Genomic DNA, 21,956 nt, shown 5'->3' on the forward strand with positions numbered 1-21,956 from the left:
AAAAAAGAATGAAAAGAATTGAGGACAGTCTCAGAGACCTCTGGGAAAAAATAAATGCACCAACATTCGAATTATAGGGATCCCAAGAAAAGAAGAGAAAGAGAGAGGGTCTGAGAAAATATTTGAAGAGATTATAGTCGAAAACTTCCCTAACATGGGAAAGGAAATAGCCACCCATGTCCAGGAAGCACAGAGACTCCCATACAGGATAAAACCAAGGAGCAACACTCTGAGACACATATTAATCAAACTAACAAAAACTAAATTCAAAGAAAAAATATTAAAAGGAGCAAGGGAAAAGCAAAAAATAACATAAAAAGGAATCCTCATAAGTTTATCAGCTGATTTTTCAGCAGAAACTCTGCAGGCCAGAAGGGAGTGGCAGGACATATTTAAAGTGATGAAAGTGAAAAAACTATAACCAAGATTACTCTACCCAGCAAGGATCTCATTCAGATTCAACAGAGAAATCAAAAGCTTTATAGCAAGCAAAAGCTAAGAGGATTCAGCACCACCAAACTAGCTTTACAACAAATGTTAAAGGAACTTCTCTAGGCAGGAAACACAAGAGCAGAAGAAGAAAAAGACCTACAAAAACAAACCCAAAACAATAAAGAAAATGGGAATGGGAACATACATATCAAAATTACCTTAAATGTAAATGTATTAAATGCTTCAACCAAAAGACACAGACTGGCTGAATTGATACAAAAACAGACCCATATATATACTGTCTACAAGAGACCCACTTCAGACCTAGCGACACATACAGACTGAAAGTGAGGGGATGGAAAAAGATATCCCATACAGATGGAAATCAAAAGAAAGCTATAGTAGCAATACTCATGTCAGATAAAATAGACTTTAAAATAAAGACTATTACAAGAGACAAGGAAGGACACTATGTAATGATCAAGGGATCAATCCAAGAAGATATAACAATTATAAATATTTATGCACCCAACATAGGAGCACCTCAATACATAAGGCAAATGCTAACAGCTATAAAAGGGGAAATCGACAGTAACAGAAAAATGGTGGGGGCTTTACCACCCCACTTACACCAATGGACAGATCATCAGGACAGAAAATTAATAAGGAAACACAAGCTTTAAATGACACACAGAACGATAGATTTAATTGATATTTATAGGACATTCCATCTGTAAGCAGCAGAATGCACTTTCTTCTCAAGTGCACACAGAACATTCTCCAGGATAGATCACATCTTAGGTCACAAATCAAGCCATCTTAAATTTAAGAAAATTGAAATTCTATCAAGCATCTTTTCTGAAAACAGTGCTAAGAGTTTAGAAATCAATTACAGGGAAAAAAAACTGTAAAAAAACACAAACACATGGAGGCTAAACAATACACTACTAAATAACCAAGAGATCATTGAGAAAATAAAAGAGGAAATCAAAAAATACATAGAAACAAATGACACTGAAAACACAAAGACCCAAAACCTATGGGATGCAGCAAAAGCAGTCCTATGAGGGAAGTATATAGCAATTCAATCCTACCTCAAGAAACAAGAAAAATCTCAAATAAACAACCTAACCTTACACCTAAAGCAACCACAGAAAGAAGAACAAACAAAACCCAAAGTTAGTAGAAGGAAAGAAATCATAAAGATCAGAGCAGAAATAAATGAAATAGAAGAGAAGAAAACAACAGCAAAAAAATCAATGAAACTAAAAGCTGGTTCTTCAAGAAAATAAACAAAATTGATAATACTTTAGCCAGGCTCATCAAGAAAAAAAGGGAGAGGATTCAAATCAATAAAATTAGAAATGAAAAAGGAGAAATTACAACTGACACCACAGAAATACCAAGGATCCTAAGAGACTACTACAAGCAACTCTACGCCAATAAAATGGACAACATGGAAGAAATGGACAAATTCTTAGAAACATACAACCTTCCAAGACTGAACCGGGAAGAAATAGAAAATATAAACAGACCAAGCATAAATAATGAAATTGAAACTGCAATTAAAAATCTTTCAACAAACAAAAGTCCAGGGCCAGATGGCTTCAGAGGTGAATTCTATCAAATATTTAGAGAAGAGCTAACACCCATCCTTCTCAAACTTCAAAAAAATTGCATAGGAAGGAACACTCCCAAGCTCATTCTACGAGGCCACCATCACCCTGATACCTAAACCAGACAAAGATGTCACAAAGAAAGAAAACTACAGGCCAATATCACTGATGAACATAGATACAAAAATCCTCAACAAAATACAAGCAAACAGAATCCAACAACACATTAAAAGGATCATACATCATGATCAATTGGGATTTATCCCAGGGATGCAAGAATTCTTCAGTATACGCAAATCAATCAGTCTGATACACCATATTAACAAATTGAAGAATAAAAGCCATGTGATCATCTCAATAGATGCAGAAAAAGCTTTTGACAAAATTAGACACCCAATTATGATAAAAAAAAAACTCTCCAGAAATTGGGCATAGAGTGAACCTACCTTGACTTAATAAAGGCCATATATGACAAACCCACAGCAAACATCATTCTCAATGGTGAAAAACTGAAAGCATTTCCTCTAAAATCAGGAACAGGACAAGGATGTCCACTCTCTCCACTCTCATTCAACAGAGTTTTGGAAGTTCTAGCCACGGCAGTCAGAGAAGAAAAAGAAATAAAATGAATCCAAATTGGAAAAGAAGAAGTAAAATTGTCACTGTTTGCAGATGACATGATACTACATGTGGAAAATTCTAAAGTAGCCACCAGAAAACTACTAGAGCTAATCAATGAATTTGGTAAAGTTGCAGGATACAAAATTAATGCACAGAAATCTCTTGCATTCCTATACACTAACAATGAAAGATCAGAAAGGGAAATTAAGGAAACAATCCCATCTACCATTACAACATAAAGCATAAAATACCTAGGAATAAACCTACCTAAGGAGGCAAAAGACCTGTACTCAGAAAACTATAAGACACTGATGAAAGAAATCAAAGATGACAGAAAGAGATGGAGAGATATACCATGTTCTTGGATTGGAAGAATCAATATTGTGAAAATGACTATACTACCCAAAGCAATCTACAGATACAATGCAATCCCTATCAAATTTTCAGTGGCATTTTTCACAGAATTAGAACAAAAAATTTTACAATTTTTATGGAAACACAAAAGAACCTGAACAGCTACAGCACCCTTGAGAAAGAAAAACGGAGCTTGGGGAATCAGACTCTGAGAGTTGAGACTATACTACAAAGCTACAGTAATCAAGACAGTATGGTACTGGCACAAAAACAGAAATATAGATCAATGGAACAGAACAGAAAGCCCAGAGATGAACCCACACACCTAAGGTCACCTAATCTATGACAGAGGAGCCAAGAATATACAATGGAGAAAAGACAGTCTCTTCAGTAAGTGGTGCTGGGAAAACTGGAGAGCTACATGTAAAAGAATGAAATTAGAACACTCCTTAACACCATACACAAAAATAAACTCAAAATGGATTAAAGACCTAAATGTAAGACTGGACACTACAAAACTCTTAGAGGAAAAAATAGGAAAAACACTCTTTGACATAAATCACAGTAAGTTCTTTTTTGACCCACCTCCTAGCATAATGAAAATAAAAACAAAAATAAACAAATGGGACCCAATGAAACTTAAAAGCTTTTGCACAGCAAAGAAAACCATAAATGAGATGAAAAGACAACCCTCAGAATGGGAGAAAGTATTTGCAAACAAAGCAACTGACTAGGGATTAATCTCCAAAATATACAAACAGCTCATGCAGCTCAATATCAAAAAAACAAACAACCCAATCAAACAATGGGCAGAGGACCTAAGTAGACATTTCTCCAAAGAAGACCTACAGATGGGCAAGAGGCACATAAAAAGATGCTCAACATCACTAATTATTAGAGAAATGCAGATTAAAACTGCAATGAGGTTTCACCTCACACTGGTCATAATGGCCATCATCAAAAAGCTACAAACAGTAAATGCTGGAGTGGGTGTGGAGAAAAGGAAACCCTCTTGGACTGTTGGTGGGAATGTAAACTTTTTTTAATTTATTTTTTTTCAAGCCACTGAATAAACTTTTTATTTTATATTGGAGTATAGCCAATTAACAATGTTGTGATAGTTTCAGGTGCACAGCAAAGCAACTCAGCCGTACATATACATGTATCCATTCTCCCCCAAACTCCCCTCCCATCCAGGCTACCCATAACATTGTACAGAGTTCCCTGTGCTATACAGTAGATCCTTGTTGGTTATCCATTTTAAATATGGTAGTGTGTACGTGTCGATACCAAACTCCATAACTATCCCTTCCTCTCACTCTTCCCCCCTGGTAGCCATAAGTTTGTTCTCTAAGAATGTAAATTGATACAGCCACTATGGAGAACAGTATGGAGGTTCCTTAAAAAACTAAAAATAGAGGTACCATGTGATCCAGCAGTCCCATTCCTGGGCATATACCCTGAGTAAACCATAATTCAAAAAGACACATGCACCCCAGTGTTCATTGTAGCACTATTTACGATAGCCAGGACATGGAAGCAACCTAAATGTCCATTGATAGATGAATGGATAAAGAAGATGTGGTACTTATACACTATGGAATATTACTCAGCCCAAAAAAAGGAATGAAATTGGGTCATTTGTAGAGACGTAGATGGACCTAGAGTCTGTCATACAGAGTGAAGTAATTCAGACAGAGAAACAGAACTATCGTATATTAACGCATATATGTGGAATCTAGAAAAATGGTACAGATGAACCTATTTGCAGGGCAGGAATAGAGACGCAGACATAGAGAATGGACGTGTGGACATGGGGCAGGGAAGGGGGGATGAATTGGGAGATTGGGACTGATGTATGTGCACTGCCATGTGTAAAACAGATAGCTAGTGGGAACCTGCTGTATAGCACAGGGAGCTCAGCTCGGTCTCTGTGGTGACCTAGATGGGTGGGATGGGGTGGTGGGTAGGAGGGAGTTCCAAGAGGGAGGGAATATATGTATAAATATAGCTGATTCACTTCATTGTACAGCAGAAAGTAACACAACATTGTAAAGCAGCTATACCCCAATAAAAAAATGAATTGTGTGCAAATTAAATGCTCAAAAGTAGCGTCGATTGGATGTCACCCCTTTCATCATTTCATAAGATGAGTAAACTTATTCCAAAATATTTTGAGTTCAGGTTTGGCTTCATATGATCAGTACCAGGAAAGAATTCTTTGGAATCAAACTTGAGAAGGAGAGACTTTTCCTGTTGGATTCAGATGAAACTAACATCTTAGAATGCTTGCTCTGGGCCAGGTACTGAGCCAGGTACATTCCAATATCATGACTGCATGCAGTCCTCACAGCAACATACAGGGCAGGTGGTGTTATTCTCATTTTACAGATTTAACAACTGATGCTCAAAGCAGTTAAAGGACAAGTACCATTCAGTGCAGTGTATTAACGGGAAGAAGTTAGGGAGACAGAATTCAAATGCCACTCTACCCTCTACTAGCTGGCAAAAAGCTCCCTGCAAGAGGGCAGTAAGGATCGGGGACCATTCCTAGGTGTTGTTAGGCTTTTCCCCCCCTTAAAAGCCTGTCTATCTATAAATAATATAAGAATCTGTACTTTCTCCATCTGTGTAGGTAAGTAAGAGCGTATACAGGGAACTGTGAGTAAGCCAGTAACTAAGCCAGAAAAAATGTAGAAACTGTACAAGAGCGAGAAGGACTGCTTGGCACTGCTGATATGAACAGTAGCCAGGTGGAAGGTACAAGAAAACGTTGCCATATGATGGATTTTCCAAAACCCTGGGAGGAGGGTTGGCCACCTAGACCTGGTCCTCCTCTCCTCTGTCTGCCGGAAAAGGGAGTCTCTGGTGGAGCCCCCAGCTGTAATGGGACAGTAAAGAGGCCTAATAAACCAGAGAGTCAACCAAGGTGAACTGTGTTGGGAGAAGATCCTGGAGGACATGGGGGAGCAGGAGGGGGAAACAGCCGGGAAAAGACCGTGTCTTTGAATTGTTTATCAACCAGGCTCCCAATGTCATTGAGGCTTGACTAGACTACAGGTTTCCATGTGCAAGTAGGAATCCTTCTAACAAGGAAATCTGACCATTTCATTCTCCTGCTTATAGCTCTTCTGTATAAAGCCCAGATTCTTTAACATGGCAGCTTGGGCCCTAGTTTTTCTCTCTGACCTCCTCCCTTGCCCCCCTTCCCTACCACTAGACCTTTCCACTTGTACAGTTCTGGAAACATGCTCTCTCTCATCTCTGGGCATTTATTTGTACAGGCTCTGCCTGGTGAAAACTGCCCCATCTATTAAATACATGCATAAATGAATGAATCAAGTTGGAATTGGATCAGGCATAGTCAGCTACCTCTTTTGGATTTTCCAGGTCTCAAGTAGCCACCTCCATTCCAATACAAAGGATTATTCCCTACCCAACGCCAGCTGGAGCCCCATCATGGTGAGGCTGTACAATGAACACATGGAGAAGTTGGTGGATGGGACGGGGACGAGACTTCCAGGTTATTTGCACTCTTTGCAGTTCCTTAAAGAGGCAGACTTAGCTAGGATCACTAAAGCTATCCCTGGTAAGTTCACATCCCTATATCAGGAGCACTTAACCTCGGCTGGAGCAGGGCTCTGGTTAGTGCAGGACTGTTGGCAAATCTTTGCTTATGTGTGTGCATTTTCCTCGAGGAGCTCTGTGCCCCAGCCCAGTTCCAGCACCTCCTGTGTGGGCTGCATTAGCCTGAGAGTCAGGTGCAAGGCAGTCTGGGCATGGTGATCCTAGACTCACACAATATTAGGCCAGAAAAGGAACATGGAGGCCACCTTGTTCAACCTGCTCATTTTACAAGAGAGAAAACTGAGGCCTAGATAGGTGATGAAGTGAGTTTTTGGCAGAGCCTGGACTAGAATCAGGAATTCCTGACCCCTGGGGCAGTGCTCTCTCCACCCGTGTCTGCAGTCACCCCGGCATCTCCTTATACCTGCCAGCCCCATCCTCTCTTGTAGACCAGACAGGTGCAGTCTCAGTGAGGAATTGGGAAGAGGCGGTGCCTGGGATTAAGGACCAGTGCCTTTACCCTGGTACACACAGGGTCGGAAGCTCAGTGATGCAGCCAGGGGGCAGTATCTTACTGACCCCTGAGGCCAGAAGCCAGAACCTGTTATGGACTGGACTCATGCTCCCTCTAGTGGTCAGTTTGAGCTGAGCTCTTGAACCAGTGAAGGACATCAGATGGAAAACAAAGACCGGATCCCGCATTGCAGAGACAGGAGCCAGCCGAAGTCTTCTAATTTTATATACCTAAGCTGTCATTCGAAATTCTGCTTTGAGATTCTTGGTAAAAATGCAGGTGTTTGACAAGTCTTGGATTTTATATATTGGAGGCTTTACCTCTAATTACGTCCTCTAAATTATCCCCAATTCAAGTCATACTGTATAGACAAATTTCTCTGAAATCTCAGACCTGTGGCAGTGAGAGGGGACATATATACTTAATTTACAGAAAGGACTTTTGCCTGCCTATTCCTTGATCTGCCACAATCAATGCATTCAGATTAGTATTTATTATTCAGTTGATAGGAGCACTGGTGTCCCAAATTCACAGGCAGTTCACCTCTCACTGTCCCTCACACTGCTGATCTCATCCCTTCCTTGGAAGCTGCTCGTCTCCCTCAGAGGTTTATGGGGCCATCCCGGGGGGTGCGGATGGGAAGCTGAGGGCAGTGGGTTTCCTGAGGACCTCCTCCGGTTGGATGCTTTCTGCCCTGGAGACCGCACCGTCCCAAGGGTCAGACTCCAGCCCGACGTCTTTCTCACCGACTCAACTCTACTCTCCAGTCCAAATGGTAGAAGACACCCGCCACTTCTTCTGGATCACAGAGATGAAGAAACTTGGCTTTGAGTACATCATCTTCCATGGTGCCTCGGAGAAGAAGTGCATCTGCTTGCTCCAGCCTGAGCCCCTCCTGGAGGGGCTGCCTGAGTGAGGCACAGAGAGCCATCGCAGCCAGTAGCTCAAATGGGCTTTTTCTTGGTCAAAGAGCAGGGAGGGGTGGGGTTGAGAGGACAGTTGGTGGGCCCATGGCTGCCTTCAGCAGGTTCTTGTTTACTGCAGCTTTATTCTACTGACCCCCTGGGTAGGGAGGCTCCGCCAGCCCCTCGGTCACCCACCCGAGGTGTGGCCTCTCCCTGTTAGGGACTTCCTGAACCTCCTAAATGGCAGTGGAGTAAGCAGTGGACATTGGAAATAAGAAGGGGGAAAAACTATTCTTGTTCAGTGGCCAGTATATGCCAGACCCTGCACATGGAGATTTGGCTGTCTTAATTTAATGCCCACAAAAATTCTTAGGAGATATTCCTATCTTACGGATGAAGAAACAGATGCCCCAAGTGGTTCTCTGACTGAGGTCACATGGCTAGAAATGTGAGATTTAGAGTTAGTTCTCTCTGCCTGCAAAGCCCATGCTGTTTTCACTGCACCTTTCTAGTTCCCCCTGAGACCAACCCAAGAGGGAACACAAGATTCATCAGACTTTGTGGTTGGAGCTGGTGGTGGGGTGGGGAGTTTCTTCTGCTTTAATTTATTCTCTTCTAAGCAGGTGTAAGTTGCTTCAGACAGCCTTGTTTGCTTCCCCTGCATTTCCTTGCTCTTACGTCTCTGCTCTACCCTGAGAGATGCAAGAATCTTGTTCTGGATTGCAGGGAACCCTTCAGCATGTCACCTCACTGGAACCTCGCCGTGCGGAGTGGAGTCCTGGGTGACTCTTTCTTTCCCTTTCTCCCCTCGTCTGCCCCTTGCAAGGTTATCCATGGTGGTGCACTGGGGACCATGACAGACACGTTTTTCATGACGCTGTACAACAGTGCCAATGCAGTCTTTACAGGAACCATGACCATCACCTTCAAGAGGTCTGTTTCCTTGCCTGGGTTCAAGTTAGGAGTAAGCTGGCATGGGGTTATTCCATGTGTTGCGATGGAAGATGAGGGCTCATGTAGCAATCCTGAGTGCAAAGAGGAGTTTCTACTTTTGCTTTTCTCAGGACCAATCTAAACTTGTTAGATGTTCCTTTTTCATCCAAGGACAAGGTGATAAGCTTGAAGATGGGTTATGTGTTCCAACATAAAGATATTCTACATGGGATGATGATGAACTACTTTTGGCTGCCTTTGATTTAGAGAAAGGCAGCCCACGTGCCTGTAAATATTTACTTTAGTCCACAAATAATTATTGGGCCCCTACTGAAATGATAATTCCTGGTATTTGATTAGTCTCTTGCGAAACACGCACACATTATTTTGTTCAGTCTTCACTATAATCCTGGGAGGTCGGTACCTCCAACTTGACAGATGAAGAAGCTGAGGGGAATACACAGCTAGCAGGTGACAAATGCAAGGGCCCCTGATACCTTGGAGTAGAACCCCAGGACCTCCACTCCGGCAGCCTCATCCTCCCACAGGGTCATCCCTCCCTTTCTCAGGAGACCAGCCCACCAGCCGCTCTCCCCCATTGCTCTCTCCTAGACCACTCATTCTCGGCTCAGTGGTGAGGCTGGAGGCAAAGGTCACTGGCATGGAAGGAAGAAAGGTGTTTCTGTCTTGGGAAGCCCAAAGCAGTGACAGGACCGTCTTCTTTGCCAAAGCTTCTGGTAAGGCCATTAGAATTCTTTTTTCCTCCTGTTTGTGCCCATCCTTGTGACCGGGCACAGAGGGTGACTTTCCACACTGCTGAGGGCACTGCCTACCCTGGGAGACTCTTAAGGCTGCGTGTTTGGGGTTGGAGGGATGCTCTCATGGAGAGGAGCCTCTATAAGTTGTAGGATAGAGGCCATCATAACACACCCATTCACCTCTCTGGGAGGCCAGTGTTGTCCAGTAGAAAAGTAGTTCGAGGCACAGGTGCAATTTTTAAAAATTTTATTGAAGTATAGTTGATTTACAATGTTGTGTTGATTTCTGCTGTACAGCAAAGTGACTCAGTTTTACATACATATGTTCTTTTTCACATTCTTTTCCATTATGCTTTATCACAGGATAACAAGTGTAATCTTGTGTTCTAGTAGTCATATGAAAAAAGCAGAGATAAAATTAATTTTAATAATTATTTCACCTAATTCAATACACCCAAAATATCATTTCAACATGTAATAATGTAAAAATTATTCATGAGATTATTTTATCTTATTGTCACGTCTTAGAAATCCAGCGTGTGGATAACTTACAGCACATTTCTGGCACGAAATTTTCAGCGTTTAAAGGGAAATGTGGATCTGCCAAGACAATAAAGTTGTGTTTAATGGAAAAATATTCCACACTGCTTCGGGTTTTAATACAAATTAATTACAATTAAATCAAGTCTAGAATTCTGGTCTTCAGTCACACTAGCCACACTTAACGTGCTCGATAGCCACAGTTGGCTACTGGCTACCGCATTGGGCAGAGCGAGTCTGGACTGTAACTACCTTCAGACGTGGCGCCGAGAAGCATACCACCCTGCAGAAGCCCGATGCAGCTCCGGGCGCAGGGAAGCCCCGATCCTGCAGTTCCGGAGGTCTCCACGAGGTGGTACTAAGGAGCACACCCTCGCCAAGCGCGACCCGCGTCCAACCCCGGAAGCTAAATTCCGGCGTTATATCTAGTTCCTCCGGCTTTCTCCACTCCCGGATGAACCCTGTCTAATACTCTCAAGTCCTGAAGACGGCGACGGGACAGGATGGGCAGGGCAGCAGAGCCTCGCAGTCTGCTGAGCTAGTGAAGAGCGGCGCCTGGAGCCACTCACGTGCGGTGGGCGCGCAGGTGCCGACCCTCGACCAGCGCAGACCGCAGAGAAGCCCCACGGTAGAACGCGTCGCCCGGCTACCGCCATCGCGTCGTCTTCTCTAGGATCGTCAGGGCCGGGCCTGAGCTCCCACCGACGGCACCCCGGGCCCAGTGCAGTCGCAGGCCTCCCTTCCAATGATTCAGAAGTCACGCCCGGCGCTGCTGCAGCCTCAAGATGTCGGAGACAGGGTGGAAACGCTTATGGTAACCTGCGGGGAAGGGAAGGCAGGGGTTCCGGCATTGCCGGCTCGGGGAGGGAAATTCGGAAGGTTGCCGAGGGTCAGCGGCCCTCGGGGAACCTTTTCAGCCTCCGGGATGCGCGCATAACCGGTTGGGGACGTGGCGGCAGAGATGGAGTTTGACTAAGGGATTAAAAGAGGGGAGGAAGGAGAGAAGTTGCAGTCCAGTCCTTGGGACAGGCAAGCAAAGGTCTCGCTCCTGTATTGGTAATCTGGGTAGAGGTAGGCGGAATTGCTGGGGCCTTGGCCGGTGTCGGGGGGGAATGTGCCCGCGTGGTCCAGAGCGAGGTGCGAGCGCTACGGGACGTTGCTTTGAGTTGGATGTCTAGAATGACAGGTGGGAGGACACCTGGGTAGATATTTGGACCATTGCAAAGCCCGGCAATAACGCTAAGCCTGAGGAGCGATCGTTGCTCGAGCGAGGTGGGTCAGGGCTGCACAGCGCCCGCGGGCTGGACCAGGTGGACCCTCCCGGGAACCGGTGCGGTTTGCCCTCGCCACGAGGCCACGCCCCTCCCGCGCCTGGATTGGCTGCCATGTTCGCGCCGCGGGGCTGCCATTGGTGGAGGCGGAGGCTGGGCTGGGCCGGCGAGGAAGGTCTGGCTGAGTTGCCGCGCGGTGGGTGGAGGCGGGGATGCGGCTTCGCTTTAGGCCGGGAGGGACAGTTGGCCGCGGCTACTTTTCTCCCTGAGGTCAAGGACACGGCCCACCTGCGCCGGGGGCAGGGCAGGGGTGTGGGGTTTTTTGTTTTGTTTTGTTTTTTATCTTTAACAAAGGTGGAGGCGGGGACCGTTTACATCTTATAACATGTGCTTACATATTTCTTTTTGGGTCCTCCAGCTCTGGCCTGGAGATCTGAATTGGATTTAGGATATAGTTTTTTTAAAGGGGAGTAGGAGTTGCTTGTGGAACCTGTTTGCTAACTATTCAAGTGCTGCTTATTGCCTTTATGTATCTATGTATCATTGTTTGGTTGTTTTTGCCCTACCCCCCTCAAAAAACAAACAAATAAACAAAAAAGCCAGCTGTATTACTCGTTTTATTTACCTTGAATAAATTTGGGCTGTTTAGGAAAAAAAAGTCAAGCATGCCTTAAAGGGTATGCCATCCACCATTGACAATATCTTAAAAATGAAAAGTGTAAATTCTATTTTTTTAAAACAATTATGTTACCTGTTTTGTTTTGTTTTGTTTTTAACTATCAGAGGTTAACCTATACTGCTGTTTTATATTTTGCATCTGTTCTATGCTATTGGACCTGGAAAATTACAAAGTTAAAAAAGTTATGGGCTCTATGCATGTATCCACAAATATTTTTTAAGCCAATAAAATGTTCAAGCAATGTGCTGTAAAAATAAAAACATTAAGAAAATAGTTCCTGCAGTGGAGGACAGTGTGTTGGGCTTTGGGGAGCAGGATACAGTAGTTCCATACACAACCTGTGAGAGCCTTAGAGAGGCAGCTCCAAAGAGAACTGCTTAGAAGCTGTAACTGCCGGCCATTCCTACAGCCTTACTGGAGCAAAGGGCTGGGGGGAGCCAGGGGAGAGTCCCCTGTCCAGGGATGTGGCCTGCAGGGCCCTCTAAGCTTTATCCTGTGGAATTGTGCTCAAGGGAGAGCCATGTGCAGATTTCCTGTTAGATGAAGTGATTCGTTCATTTTTTTTTTTTTTTTAATTTACTTTTGGCTGCGTTGGGTCTTCGTTGCTGTGCTAGGGCTTTCTCTAATTGCGGCGAGCAGGGGCTACTCTTCGTTGTAATGAGCGGGCTTCTCACTGCGGTGGCTTCTCTTGTTGCAGAGCAGGGGTTCTACGCCTGCGGGCTTCAGTAGTTGTGGCGCACGGACTTAGCTGCTCCGCGGCATGTGGGATCTTCCCGGACCAGGGCTCGAACCCGTGTCACCTGCATTGGCAGGCGGATTCTTAACCACTGTGCCACCAGGGAAGTCCCTGATTCATTCATTCTTGATTGTTGAGCACCTGCTGTGGACCAGGCTCCGTGGTCAGTGCTGGAGGAACCACCATGAACAGGACAGTCCAGGCCTCCTCTGTCCTTGACCCTCAGTCATAAGGCAGGTGGGCTCCAGCGCCGTGGAAGCACTGAAGAGGAGCACTGAATGCGAGTGTGGGGTTAGGGTAGATCAATGGCAGGGTGTTCACTGGGATGGAGCGCCCTGGAGGAGAGGCACATGGGGGGTGAGAAAGAAAGATGAGTTCAGGTTTAGAAATGTCAACCCGCGGTGCCTGTGGGACATCGGATTAAGTGGATACGGGAGTCTGCAGAAGACAGCTTGCAAGTGTGGACAGAAGGGTAGAAAAGAAGAGGCTCTGCATGTGAAGGCGGAGAGGCCGGGGAAGTGGGAGGAAGATCAGGACGGTGTGAATCCCAGAAGCCGGAGGCAGAGCACATTTCCAGAAGGAGCTGGTGGTGGTCAACAGCCAACAGCAGAACACTGCTGAGCTGCCTGGGAAGTGCCCTGGACTGTCACTTAGACTGGGAGGAATGGTGAAAAAAGCATGAACTTTGAGTCTTAGCCAATGGCTTCAAACCCTGTGACTTAGGATACGTTGTCATCCCTGTGAGCTCCAGTTTCATCTGGAAAATGGGTTTGAACATCTAGCTGTTACGAGCATTGTGAGATTTCGAGGTGCTGTATATGGATGCCTCACCCCAGGCTGCTCTGGTAGCGGGGGTTGGCACTGCTGAGGCTGGAGACCCCCAAGGAGATCACTAGGATGGATCGGTGGGGGGCAGGCTCTGGGAGGAATGAGGGGTCATCAGTAGGAGTTGGTCATGAAACAGTAGGTAGACCAAGGAGTCTTATTTGTCTCCCAAATGTCCTGCTGGGACATGAAGGAGAGGCAAGCGTGTGGAGAACCGTGGACAGAGTTTCCATTAGGGGATGTTGAGTTTGAGATGCCTACAGGCCATTCGAGGGGACGTGGGGGAAGCATGGGGACAGTGGACTCGGGAGAGAGGCTGCAGTGGGCTGGAGGTGTGGGCGTTGCCGGCATGTGTGCGTGTCGAGCATGGTGTGGTGTGGAGATGAGGGTGCCCTGAGAGGCCGCAGCTACGGGGAGATAAGAGGAACAGCAACATCTGTGGCTGGGGAAAGGAGGCTTAGAAGGGCAGCCAGAAACCACAAAGAGAGGAGCGGTGATCAGCTGTTTCAAATGCACCAGAGAGGCCAAGTAAGAGAAGGCCACAGATGGGAAAGGGGTCCTGGGATATGGCAGGTCCTTGGTGAGGCAGCTTTAGTGGAGGGGCTTTACCTGGATGGCAGACTGGGGAACCTGAAGGGTGACTAGTGAAGAGGGAGTGGAGATGATGTGGCATCAGGCTGGAAATATGGGGGGCTTTCGAGCTTGTTCCAGACAAAGGAGAAGATGTCAGTGGAAGTAAGAGGCTGAGTATGCAGAGAAGAGAGGCTCACTGATGCCACAAAGGTTCAGATGAGGCTGAGAAACAAAATTCGTGGGAATATGGGTTAGCAAAAGGAGCAGGACACACATCTGATGAAGCTGTTCCCATCTGGCTTGGTTGTACTAGTGGTCTTACCTTTGATGCTTGGAAGGCTATTTGAACGTGCTTATAAGCTCCAGTATTTATTATCTGAACTTATTAAGTCCTTTTAAGGAATTCCAGTTATAAATTGAGACTTGCTCTTTTGGTGAAACGTGGAATAATCTCTCTTCTCTGTGAAACAAATACCACAGATTACAAACATTTTGGTTCCGGGTAGGTAGTTTTTTTGACGTATAACAGGCAACTTCATCTTAATAGCATTTTAGGACTATAGTATGCCATTTATTAAAAAGTAATAGTGCAAATGCCATTTAATGAGAAGAGAGACGATCTTTGGATGGAGTTTGCCAAGTGTCTCCTTTGGAAAAGAGGACATTTGTTTCCTGCTTGGATTTTTAAAAGTGTGTTTTCACAACCATTTGATTGCGTCGCGCTGTGGGGCCTCTGGAGTGCGCTTGGGGGAAACACAGTCAGTCTGCGAGGCAGTCCTGCCCTCCTGGATGCCACCTCTCAATTAGACAGTGTGTGTGACTCTCCTGGCTTAGAGGACAGCCAGCAAACCCAGGAGTGGTTGCTGGCCTTGTGGTGCCCCTGCGATCTGTTTAGGTCCCGGTGAGACAAATGGGTATATGACGGGGAAAGTTTTACATTACGGAAATGCATGGGTTTTACAGGAAGTGGCACAGACATTTCACATTGTACCTGCTCACTTATGGTTTCACTTCCTTTGTCTTACTCCTGTAAATAGCCTGCAGGCCCTACAACCTAAGGAACCTGAAACCAGCAGTTCAGAGTTAAAACACTGTTCAACTGAGTTTTGCTTTTGTGACGAGAAGGAGTTGGCCTATAACTTACTGTCAAGACAAGTAGGGAGGTGTGGTCAGTGGCATAATTCACAGATGGAAATCACCGTGTTGCTCAGTAGGAGCAAAGTTATCCATAAGTTTTTAATTATCAGTAATTACTAAAGTTGTTATCAGTAAGACCAGAGAGCTACCTCTTGGAGTATACTGTGTTCTCAATAACATTCCAACACTGTTCGTTCCTGGCTATGCTTTTCCCTTCTGTGAAGTCTGACGCTAATACAGGGTGCCACCAGGTGAGTTTCTAAGAGATCCTTACAGAGAACTGACTGGTCCAGGTGTGACGAAGGCTGGGACAAAGCTGCTGGCACACTGTTCTCTTGCCCTGCAGTTGCAGCCCGTGATCAAAGCTTTCCTGTGTGGCTCCATCAGTGGGACCTGCTCTACCCTCCTTTTCCAACCCCTGGATCTCCTCAAAACGCGCCTGCAGACCCTTCAGCCCTCAGCCCATGGGTAAGGCCTGCTGCCCCCTTCCCCCGCTCCCTCCCTGCCTTTTCACTGAAGACCTGGTTTCAGCAACTTCTCTCAGATACTGGCGCATCTTTACTGTGTTCAGTCAACTTCCATTCTGTTGGATGAGCAAAGAGAAACACAGGCCAGGCCGAGCTTTCATGTGTTTTATATATACTCTTAATTAAGTGGGGTCCTTCCCTGAGTAGCTTCCTGGGATCTGCCTTGGTGACGTTTGCATTTTACTGTGCCAGCCTGTAATGTCATAACTGTGCTGCCTGGCACAAGTAGTGGGTGGTTTTCTGGAAATAAGATAGGTATTGAGTGTATCTTATGTGCCCCCTATTGGGCTCAGCCCTGTGGGAAGTGCACAGAGTGTATGTAAAATGAGAAGTTATCCCATTGCTTGCAGTGTGAATGGACAAAGAATCATGCACCTGCCACATCATGAACACATAGGAACTGAGAGTAACTCCAGGGTGCCTTTTAGAGATTCTTAAGTGTTCTAGAAAAGAGTCCACACAGAGAAGTCTGTGAGTGGGGAGTTCTTTCACAGGGATGTGGTCTAAGCGATTTCTCCTTCCTTGCCTCCGTTTTGTCTGCCTTCAGATCCAGACGTGTTGGGATGTTGGCTCTGCTCTTGAATGTGGTTCGCACGGAGAGTCTTTTTGGCCTCTGGAAAGGGATGTCCCCCGTAAGCTGCCTTTTGGGTCTTGTCTTGCACCCCCTCCTTTAATAACTAGCCGTCTCTCATCCACCTCACACCTCCTCTCTTTTAAGGGTACGTGAGGTTGGAGGTGGTGGGAGGGCCTTTCTGGTCTTCCTGCCCGTCCCTCTCACTGTCACTGGCTTCCATTTGAGGGCCCTGGGAATAGCACACCTGTGCGTCCTGGGCCCGACTTCTTAGTGCAGCATGAAGACCTAGAGCAGAGGCAGCTGGCACCCCATCTGTCAACAGACCTTTCCCTCACCCCTCCAGTGCCTCCACACCTGCATTTCTTTGCCTAGACAGCTTTTTCTGGCCTTTGGAACTCACTTTGCTGGAAATGGCAGGGAATTCACACTCACCCCAACCCCGCAGCAGCCCTTAACCAATGAAAGACGAGAGCTGATGTTTAAAACTTCCCTTCCCTCCTCAGGTGGCAGGGTAACCTAGGACACTGATTCCCAGAGTTCCCCAGAGGGATTCCGTTGCCCATGGCAATAACTGATGAGACGACACACTCTTTGTTGGCTGCCTTCTCTCCCATCTCATTTCCCTACTCTCCCATTGGTGTTCCCTCCACACCTTAAATCGACTCCTTGCATGTGAATCCTGGGTCTTCTTTGGGGAAATCCAGCTCAGACAGGATCTTACATGTTGGTGTTTGATTCCGTTCCTCCCTCCGACTTGTTCTGCAGTCCATCGTGAGGTGCGTCCCTGGCATTGGAATCTACTTTGGCACTCTCTACTCTTTGAAGCAGTACTTCCTGCGAGGCCATCCCCCCACCGCCCTGGAGTCAGTCATACTGGGGGTGGGCTCCCGCTCTGTCGCGGGGGTCTGCATGTCACCCATCACTGTGATCAAGACACGGTACGAGGTGAGTGGGCAACCAGAGACACCGGGCTCTTGAGTCAAGTGGCCACTGATGCCACCTCCCGATTTATAACCTAACACAGGGTTGATGTGGTCGGAGAACTCATCTGTGTAGTCAGGCCAAGCACATGCAAACCAGAGCCGCCAGGGCTCCGGTAATGCACTCTGAGGATGGCTTCGTTCAGTGCGCAAACCCAGGGCCACTGTGCCAGCCATTGGTTCTGTGCTTCCTTTGCAGAGTGGGCGGTACGGCTATGAGAGCATCTACGCGGCCCTGAGGAGCATCTGTCACAGCGAGGGGTACCGGGGTCTCTTCAGTGGCCTGACAGCAACACTCCTTCGTGATGCCCCCTTTTCCGGAATCTACTTGATGTTTTACAACCAGACCAAAAACATTGTGCTTCATGGTACGGGTAAAGGAAGGTGTGGTGGGCAGAGATATCCCTTGAGAGATCACATCCTCACCACTTTCTCTGAGATAGGAGACTATTCGTTGTTCTTAGCAGCTCCAGATTCTTATCCTAGTTTTAGAAACCAAGCCATATCTGCATTGTGTCAGGCATGGGACCCGGTGCTGGGATGCAAGGGCGGCCATGAAGACATGGTCCCTGCCCTTTTGAGTTTATAGCTTCCTAAGGCAGACTACTGATAGTATGTAATTCTTGAGTCGGGGAGGGGGTAGGATAAAGCTCATTTTGCATAGGTTTTGCAGCAATGCTTCCCACATTTGCCTGATCTGGGTCCTACCCAAGGCATCCTAAATCAGAAGATTTGGGGTAAGACCTCAGAGACTGTATTTTTCAAGAAGCACTTGTTGTGATTCTTATCAGACAAGTTTGGGAAATCCAATGGGTTAGGAGCTAGAAGAAAAATATTTTCATGTCCCTTGCTGTGCTCTTGGCTAACATTGTTTTGAGCCCTCCTTTTGGATGGAGAGAAAGATGCCAAACCCCTAGCATTTTGGCAGGCCCACGCTTCCAGTAAGCTCGTGTTGTCAAGACATGGGCAAAATCGACAGGCAGTAAACATCCACCCAAGCAGAGCCAGGCATTGATAGAAACACATCCTATAAAGTGAACCTGCATTCAGTAAGGTGTCTATGGATAATGTGAGCAAGGAATTGCAACCAAAGTCGTTTAATTGGGAAAGCCAGAATGCCACCCCCATGACAGTGGTGTCAGTTGGAGTGCTTTGGGAGATTTGCTGCTTCTCCCCAGGCGCCAGGAGGTGTGACACTACAGGTCACAGCCTTACCTTACAGGAGAAAGTTAAGGCAATAAGGGGGCTTGGATATACATTTTTAACTTCTTCATCCATCCTAAAAATTTTTTTTAATTTGGTATTTAGAAATCATTTTATGCTCACCAAAAAAGCCACAAGAATAGTACCTATAACTCCATAGCTCATTATTCTCTTTCTATGTGTATAATTGTTTTCCTCAAACCATTTAAGAATAAGTTGCAGACATGATGCCTCTTTACCCTTAAATACATCAGTGTGTACTTCCTAAGAACAAATGCATTCTTGTATAACCATCGATAGTTCTTTCATCTATAGTCTTGATTTCTCCAATTTTCCCAATAATGTATTTTGTAGCAATTTTTATTTTCAAGAGTATAAGCCAGTTATATAACCTCAGTGTGGGTTTCCCTGATGTTTCCTTTCAACTAGATTCATTTATATCTTTCTAGCTAGAGGAGCACATAACTGAGGTTGTGTCTTCAGTGCCTTATATCAGGAAGCTCATGACATCCGTTTGATGCACTGTGGGTGATGTTAACTTTTTATCACTATAAAAATAGTGTCTCCACTGAAAACTCAATTGTTTGTTCTTTTGTAATTTCTAAGTATCTCTGTGGGGAGATACTTTGAATCTATATAAATCTATATAACACTTCCTGTCCTTTCATCCATATATTTTAGCATCAGTGAATGACTCTTGCCTTAGTCAATTATGCTGATGGTTGTAAAAAGGTGAACTTTTCCATTATCCTACTTACACTGATTAGTTTAGATTTTGAATTCTTAGCCTTGTTTGAATCCAGACCCTTCTGGCTTTCAGGAAGAATTAGTGGGCAACTTGGCATGGATATTTATCTGATGAATGTGGGATTTATTTATAACTGAATGTTGCCTTTGTCCTGTTTCAGACCAATTGGATACAGTCCTTGTTCCCGTTGTAAATTTCAGTTGTGGGATATTTGCTGGGATTCTGGCCTCACTGGTAACTCAACCTGCAGATGTTATCAAAACTCACATGCAGCTCTCCCCAATGAAATTTCGGTGGATTGGCCAGGCAGTGACACTCATTTTCAAAGTAAGGCTTTAGAATAAATATTGGTTCATATTGTGGTTAAGGCTTTCTCTCTCAGGCAGTAGCTCTTATCCTTTACATGGTAGAAACACCTGGGAAGCTTTTAAAACAATCCCGATTCCCAGCTTATAACCTGGGCTTATCATATTAGAATCTCTGGGGGAGATGAAACCCTGGCATCAGTATTTTAAGTTCCCTGGTGATTTCCAATGTGTTGCCAAGGTTGAGAATCACTGCTAAAAATCTATGGTTGTGGGATTTTTTGTTGTTGTTGTTGTTTTGGTTTTGTTTGTTTAGGGAGGGAGCCTGACATTAGGACAACATGTGATATTTGTTAAATATGCATATTGTTGGGCTCTACCCCAGACCTACCTAGTCAGGAGATCTGGGAGGACTCCTTAACCTAATCAAGGATCTAGGAGAAAATGTAGTCAGAAAAAAATCACAAGCACATTGTTTTGTTTCCAGGAGTTTGCACTAATGCAAATGGACAGATGGTATTGAAGATAAAAAGTACAGTAATTGTAAAGTACACTAAAATGCTATTTAAAAGCCACTGAGTAAGCCCTTTGGAAACGTACTGTTATCAGATATTCTTTTTGAAAGTAAATTTGTCGCCTAGATCTTTAGATGTTTCTGTACTACTCAATTTTTGTATGTAGCACAGGAAACATGTAAGCATCTGCAGCAAGTATCTGCCTTATCCTAGATACAAGCAAGTATTTGTGAATCGGATCATATTCATCACACTGCTTAGGTTGCCTGCTTTCTTATTCTTTATACCTAAAATCATGAAGTTTGAAAATAGAGTCTTCAGTATATGTGAAAATGGTAAGATTTTCAGCTAAGAAATAAATTCCCCTGGATGGAGCAAGCCTAAAAAAAGATAAAGCTTAGCAACTACTCCAAAAAATTTTTTTTTTAGTTTATTGCCTCCTTGGACCCAGTATTCATAGTTTTAACATTATTTACAAAAGCCTAAAAAGTAAGACTTAACAATGGGGTAATGCAGAGAGAGATCCTCACTCTTGTGCCAGGTATATAAGTGTATTGCTGCTTTAGTCCCAGAGTTTTGGCCTCCATTTTCCTCCTAGGATTATGGGCTGCGTGGCTTCTTCCAAGGCGGTGTCCCCCGGGCCCTCCGCAGAACTCTGATGGCAGCCATGGCGTGGACAGTCTACGAAGAGATGATGGCCAAGATGGGCTTGCAGTCCTGACCGAGCCAGGACCAGGCAGAGATGGGATCTGTCGCCCTGCCTGTTTTCTGCCAAGGACCTCTTCAACTCACTACCCTGGAGTCGGACAAAGTCCTATCTGGAGAGGCAGGCAAACACGTCACCTTCAGTTACCCAGCTCAAGAAGAGAATAGGTGGGTCCGACTCAAGCCTTCCAGACCTCCCAGAAGAGGAGTCACTGACATGGACATCATATTGGGGAGTTAGGAGAAGGATTTGCATACCCTGCAAGGCTACTTGAAAAGGCATTTCCAGAGAGTGCTCTGTCCGGTGTCTCTGCTCAGCCACCCGCTACACCACAGTGCCTCTTTGGATCTGCTCTTGGGCAGTGCAGCGCCAGGGATGCTGTGGGCCGCCTGCAGTGGCGGAGGAGTTCCAGCAGCCAGGCTGGATCTGCTGAGAGAGGAGTCACTGTCACCAGGCTGAAGACTGCCTCTGAGGTGATGAAGAACAGATGTCACGACTTCATTGGTTCCTCATTGACTTCTCAGAGGCTCCGGAGAAGGGGAGCAGTGGCTTCCTAGCCCCTAAGTGTCCAAATAATATTGTTTGATCTTGGCTCCTGCACTGTTTCAACTCCAGGTTACTCTGGCTTTTTTCTGCAGCTAAAGTTGGATAAATAAAGTGAAGCACTTTATCATTGAAAAACCTCAAGTGCCACGACTCCGCTCTAAAATAACAAAATAGTCTAAGGTGGCTGACTCTTGATCTGTATAGGTCCTCAAACCTAAAATTTTTAAAAATAGCTTTATTTTATATATCATACAATTCATCCATTCCAAGTAGACAATTCTGTGATTTTTTTAGTAACTTTACTGACTGGTGCAGCCATCACCATAAATCAGTTTCAGAACACAGTCACCCCCCCCCCCCCGCCCCCAATAAGATCTCTTATTTACAATTA

At 45.2% G+C, this 21,956-nt stretch overlaps 1 protein-coding gene across 2 annotated transcripts; it reads left to right on the forward strand.

Moving 5' to 3' along the window:
* Positions 1-10,652: 10,652 nt before the first annotated feature.
* SLC25A38 (solute carrier family 25 member 38) lies at positions 10,653-21,700 on the forward strand. Of its 2 annotated transcripts, XM_004277848.3 has the most exons (7): positions 10,658-11,054; positions 15,808-15,929; positions 16,536-16,620; positions 17,328-17,507; positions 17,742-17,910; positions 19,654-19,820; positions 20,912-21,700. In XM_004277848.3, exons 1-7 carry the CDS (start codon positions 10,986-10,988, stop codon positions 21,032-21,034), a joined length of 915 nt encoding a protein of 304 aa, XP_004277896.1. In that variant the 5' UTR covers positions 10,658-10,985; the 3' UTR covers positions 21,035-21,700. The 2 variants fall into 2 exon arrangements, with proteins under 2 accessions (XP_033257857.1, XP_004277896.1); XM_033401966.2 differs by lacking the exon at positions 19,654-19,820 and having other exon boundaries at positions 10,653-11,054.
* The last annotated feature ends 256 nt before the right edge of the window (positions 21,701-21,956 follow it).

The sequence above is a fragment of the Orcinus orca genome, chromosome 10 (assembly GCF_937001465.1).
Source record: "Orcinus orca chromosome 10, mOrcOrc1.1, whole genome shotgun sequence".
In the NCBI taxonomy this organism is placed as follows: domain Eukaryota; kingdom Metazoa; phylum Chordata; class Mammalia; order Artiodactyla; family Delphinidae; genus Orcinus; species Orcinus orca.

Bases quoted from the DNA above. Each gene is read 5' to 3' on its own strand.
- SLC25A38 (XM_004277848.3), top strand. From the start codon at position 10,986: ATGATTCAGAAGTCACGCCCGGCGCTGCTGCAGCCTCAAGATGTCGGA. The intron at 16,621-17,327 runs GTAAGCTGCCTT...CTTGTTCTGCAG, and splicing joins TCTGGAAAGGGATGTCCCCC to TCCATCGTGAGGTGCGTCCC. The intron at 17,911-19,653 runs GTACGGGTAAAG...GTCCTGTTTCAG, and splicing joins CAAAAACATTGTGCTTCATG to ACCAATTGGATACAGTCCTT.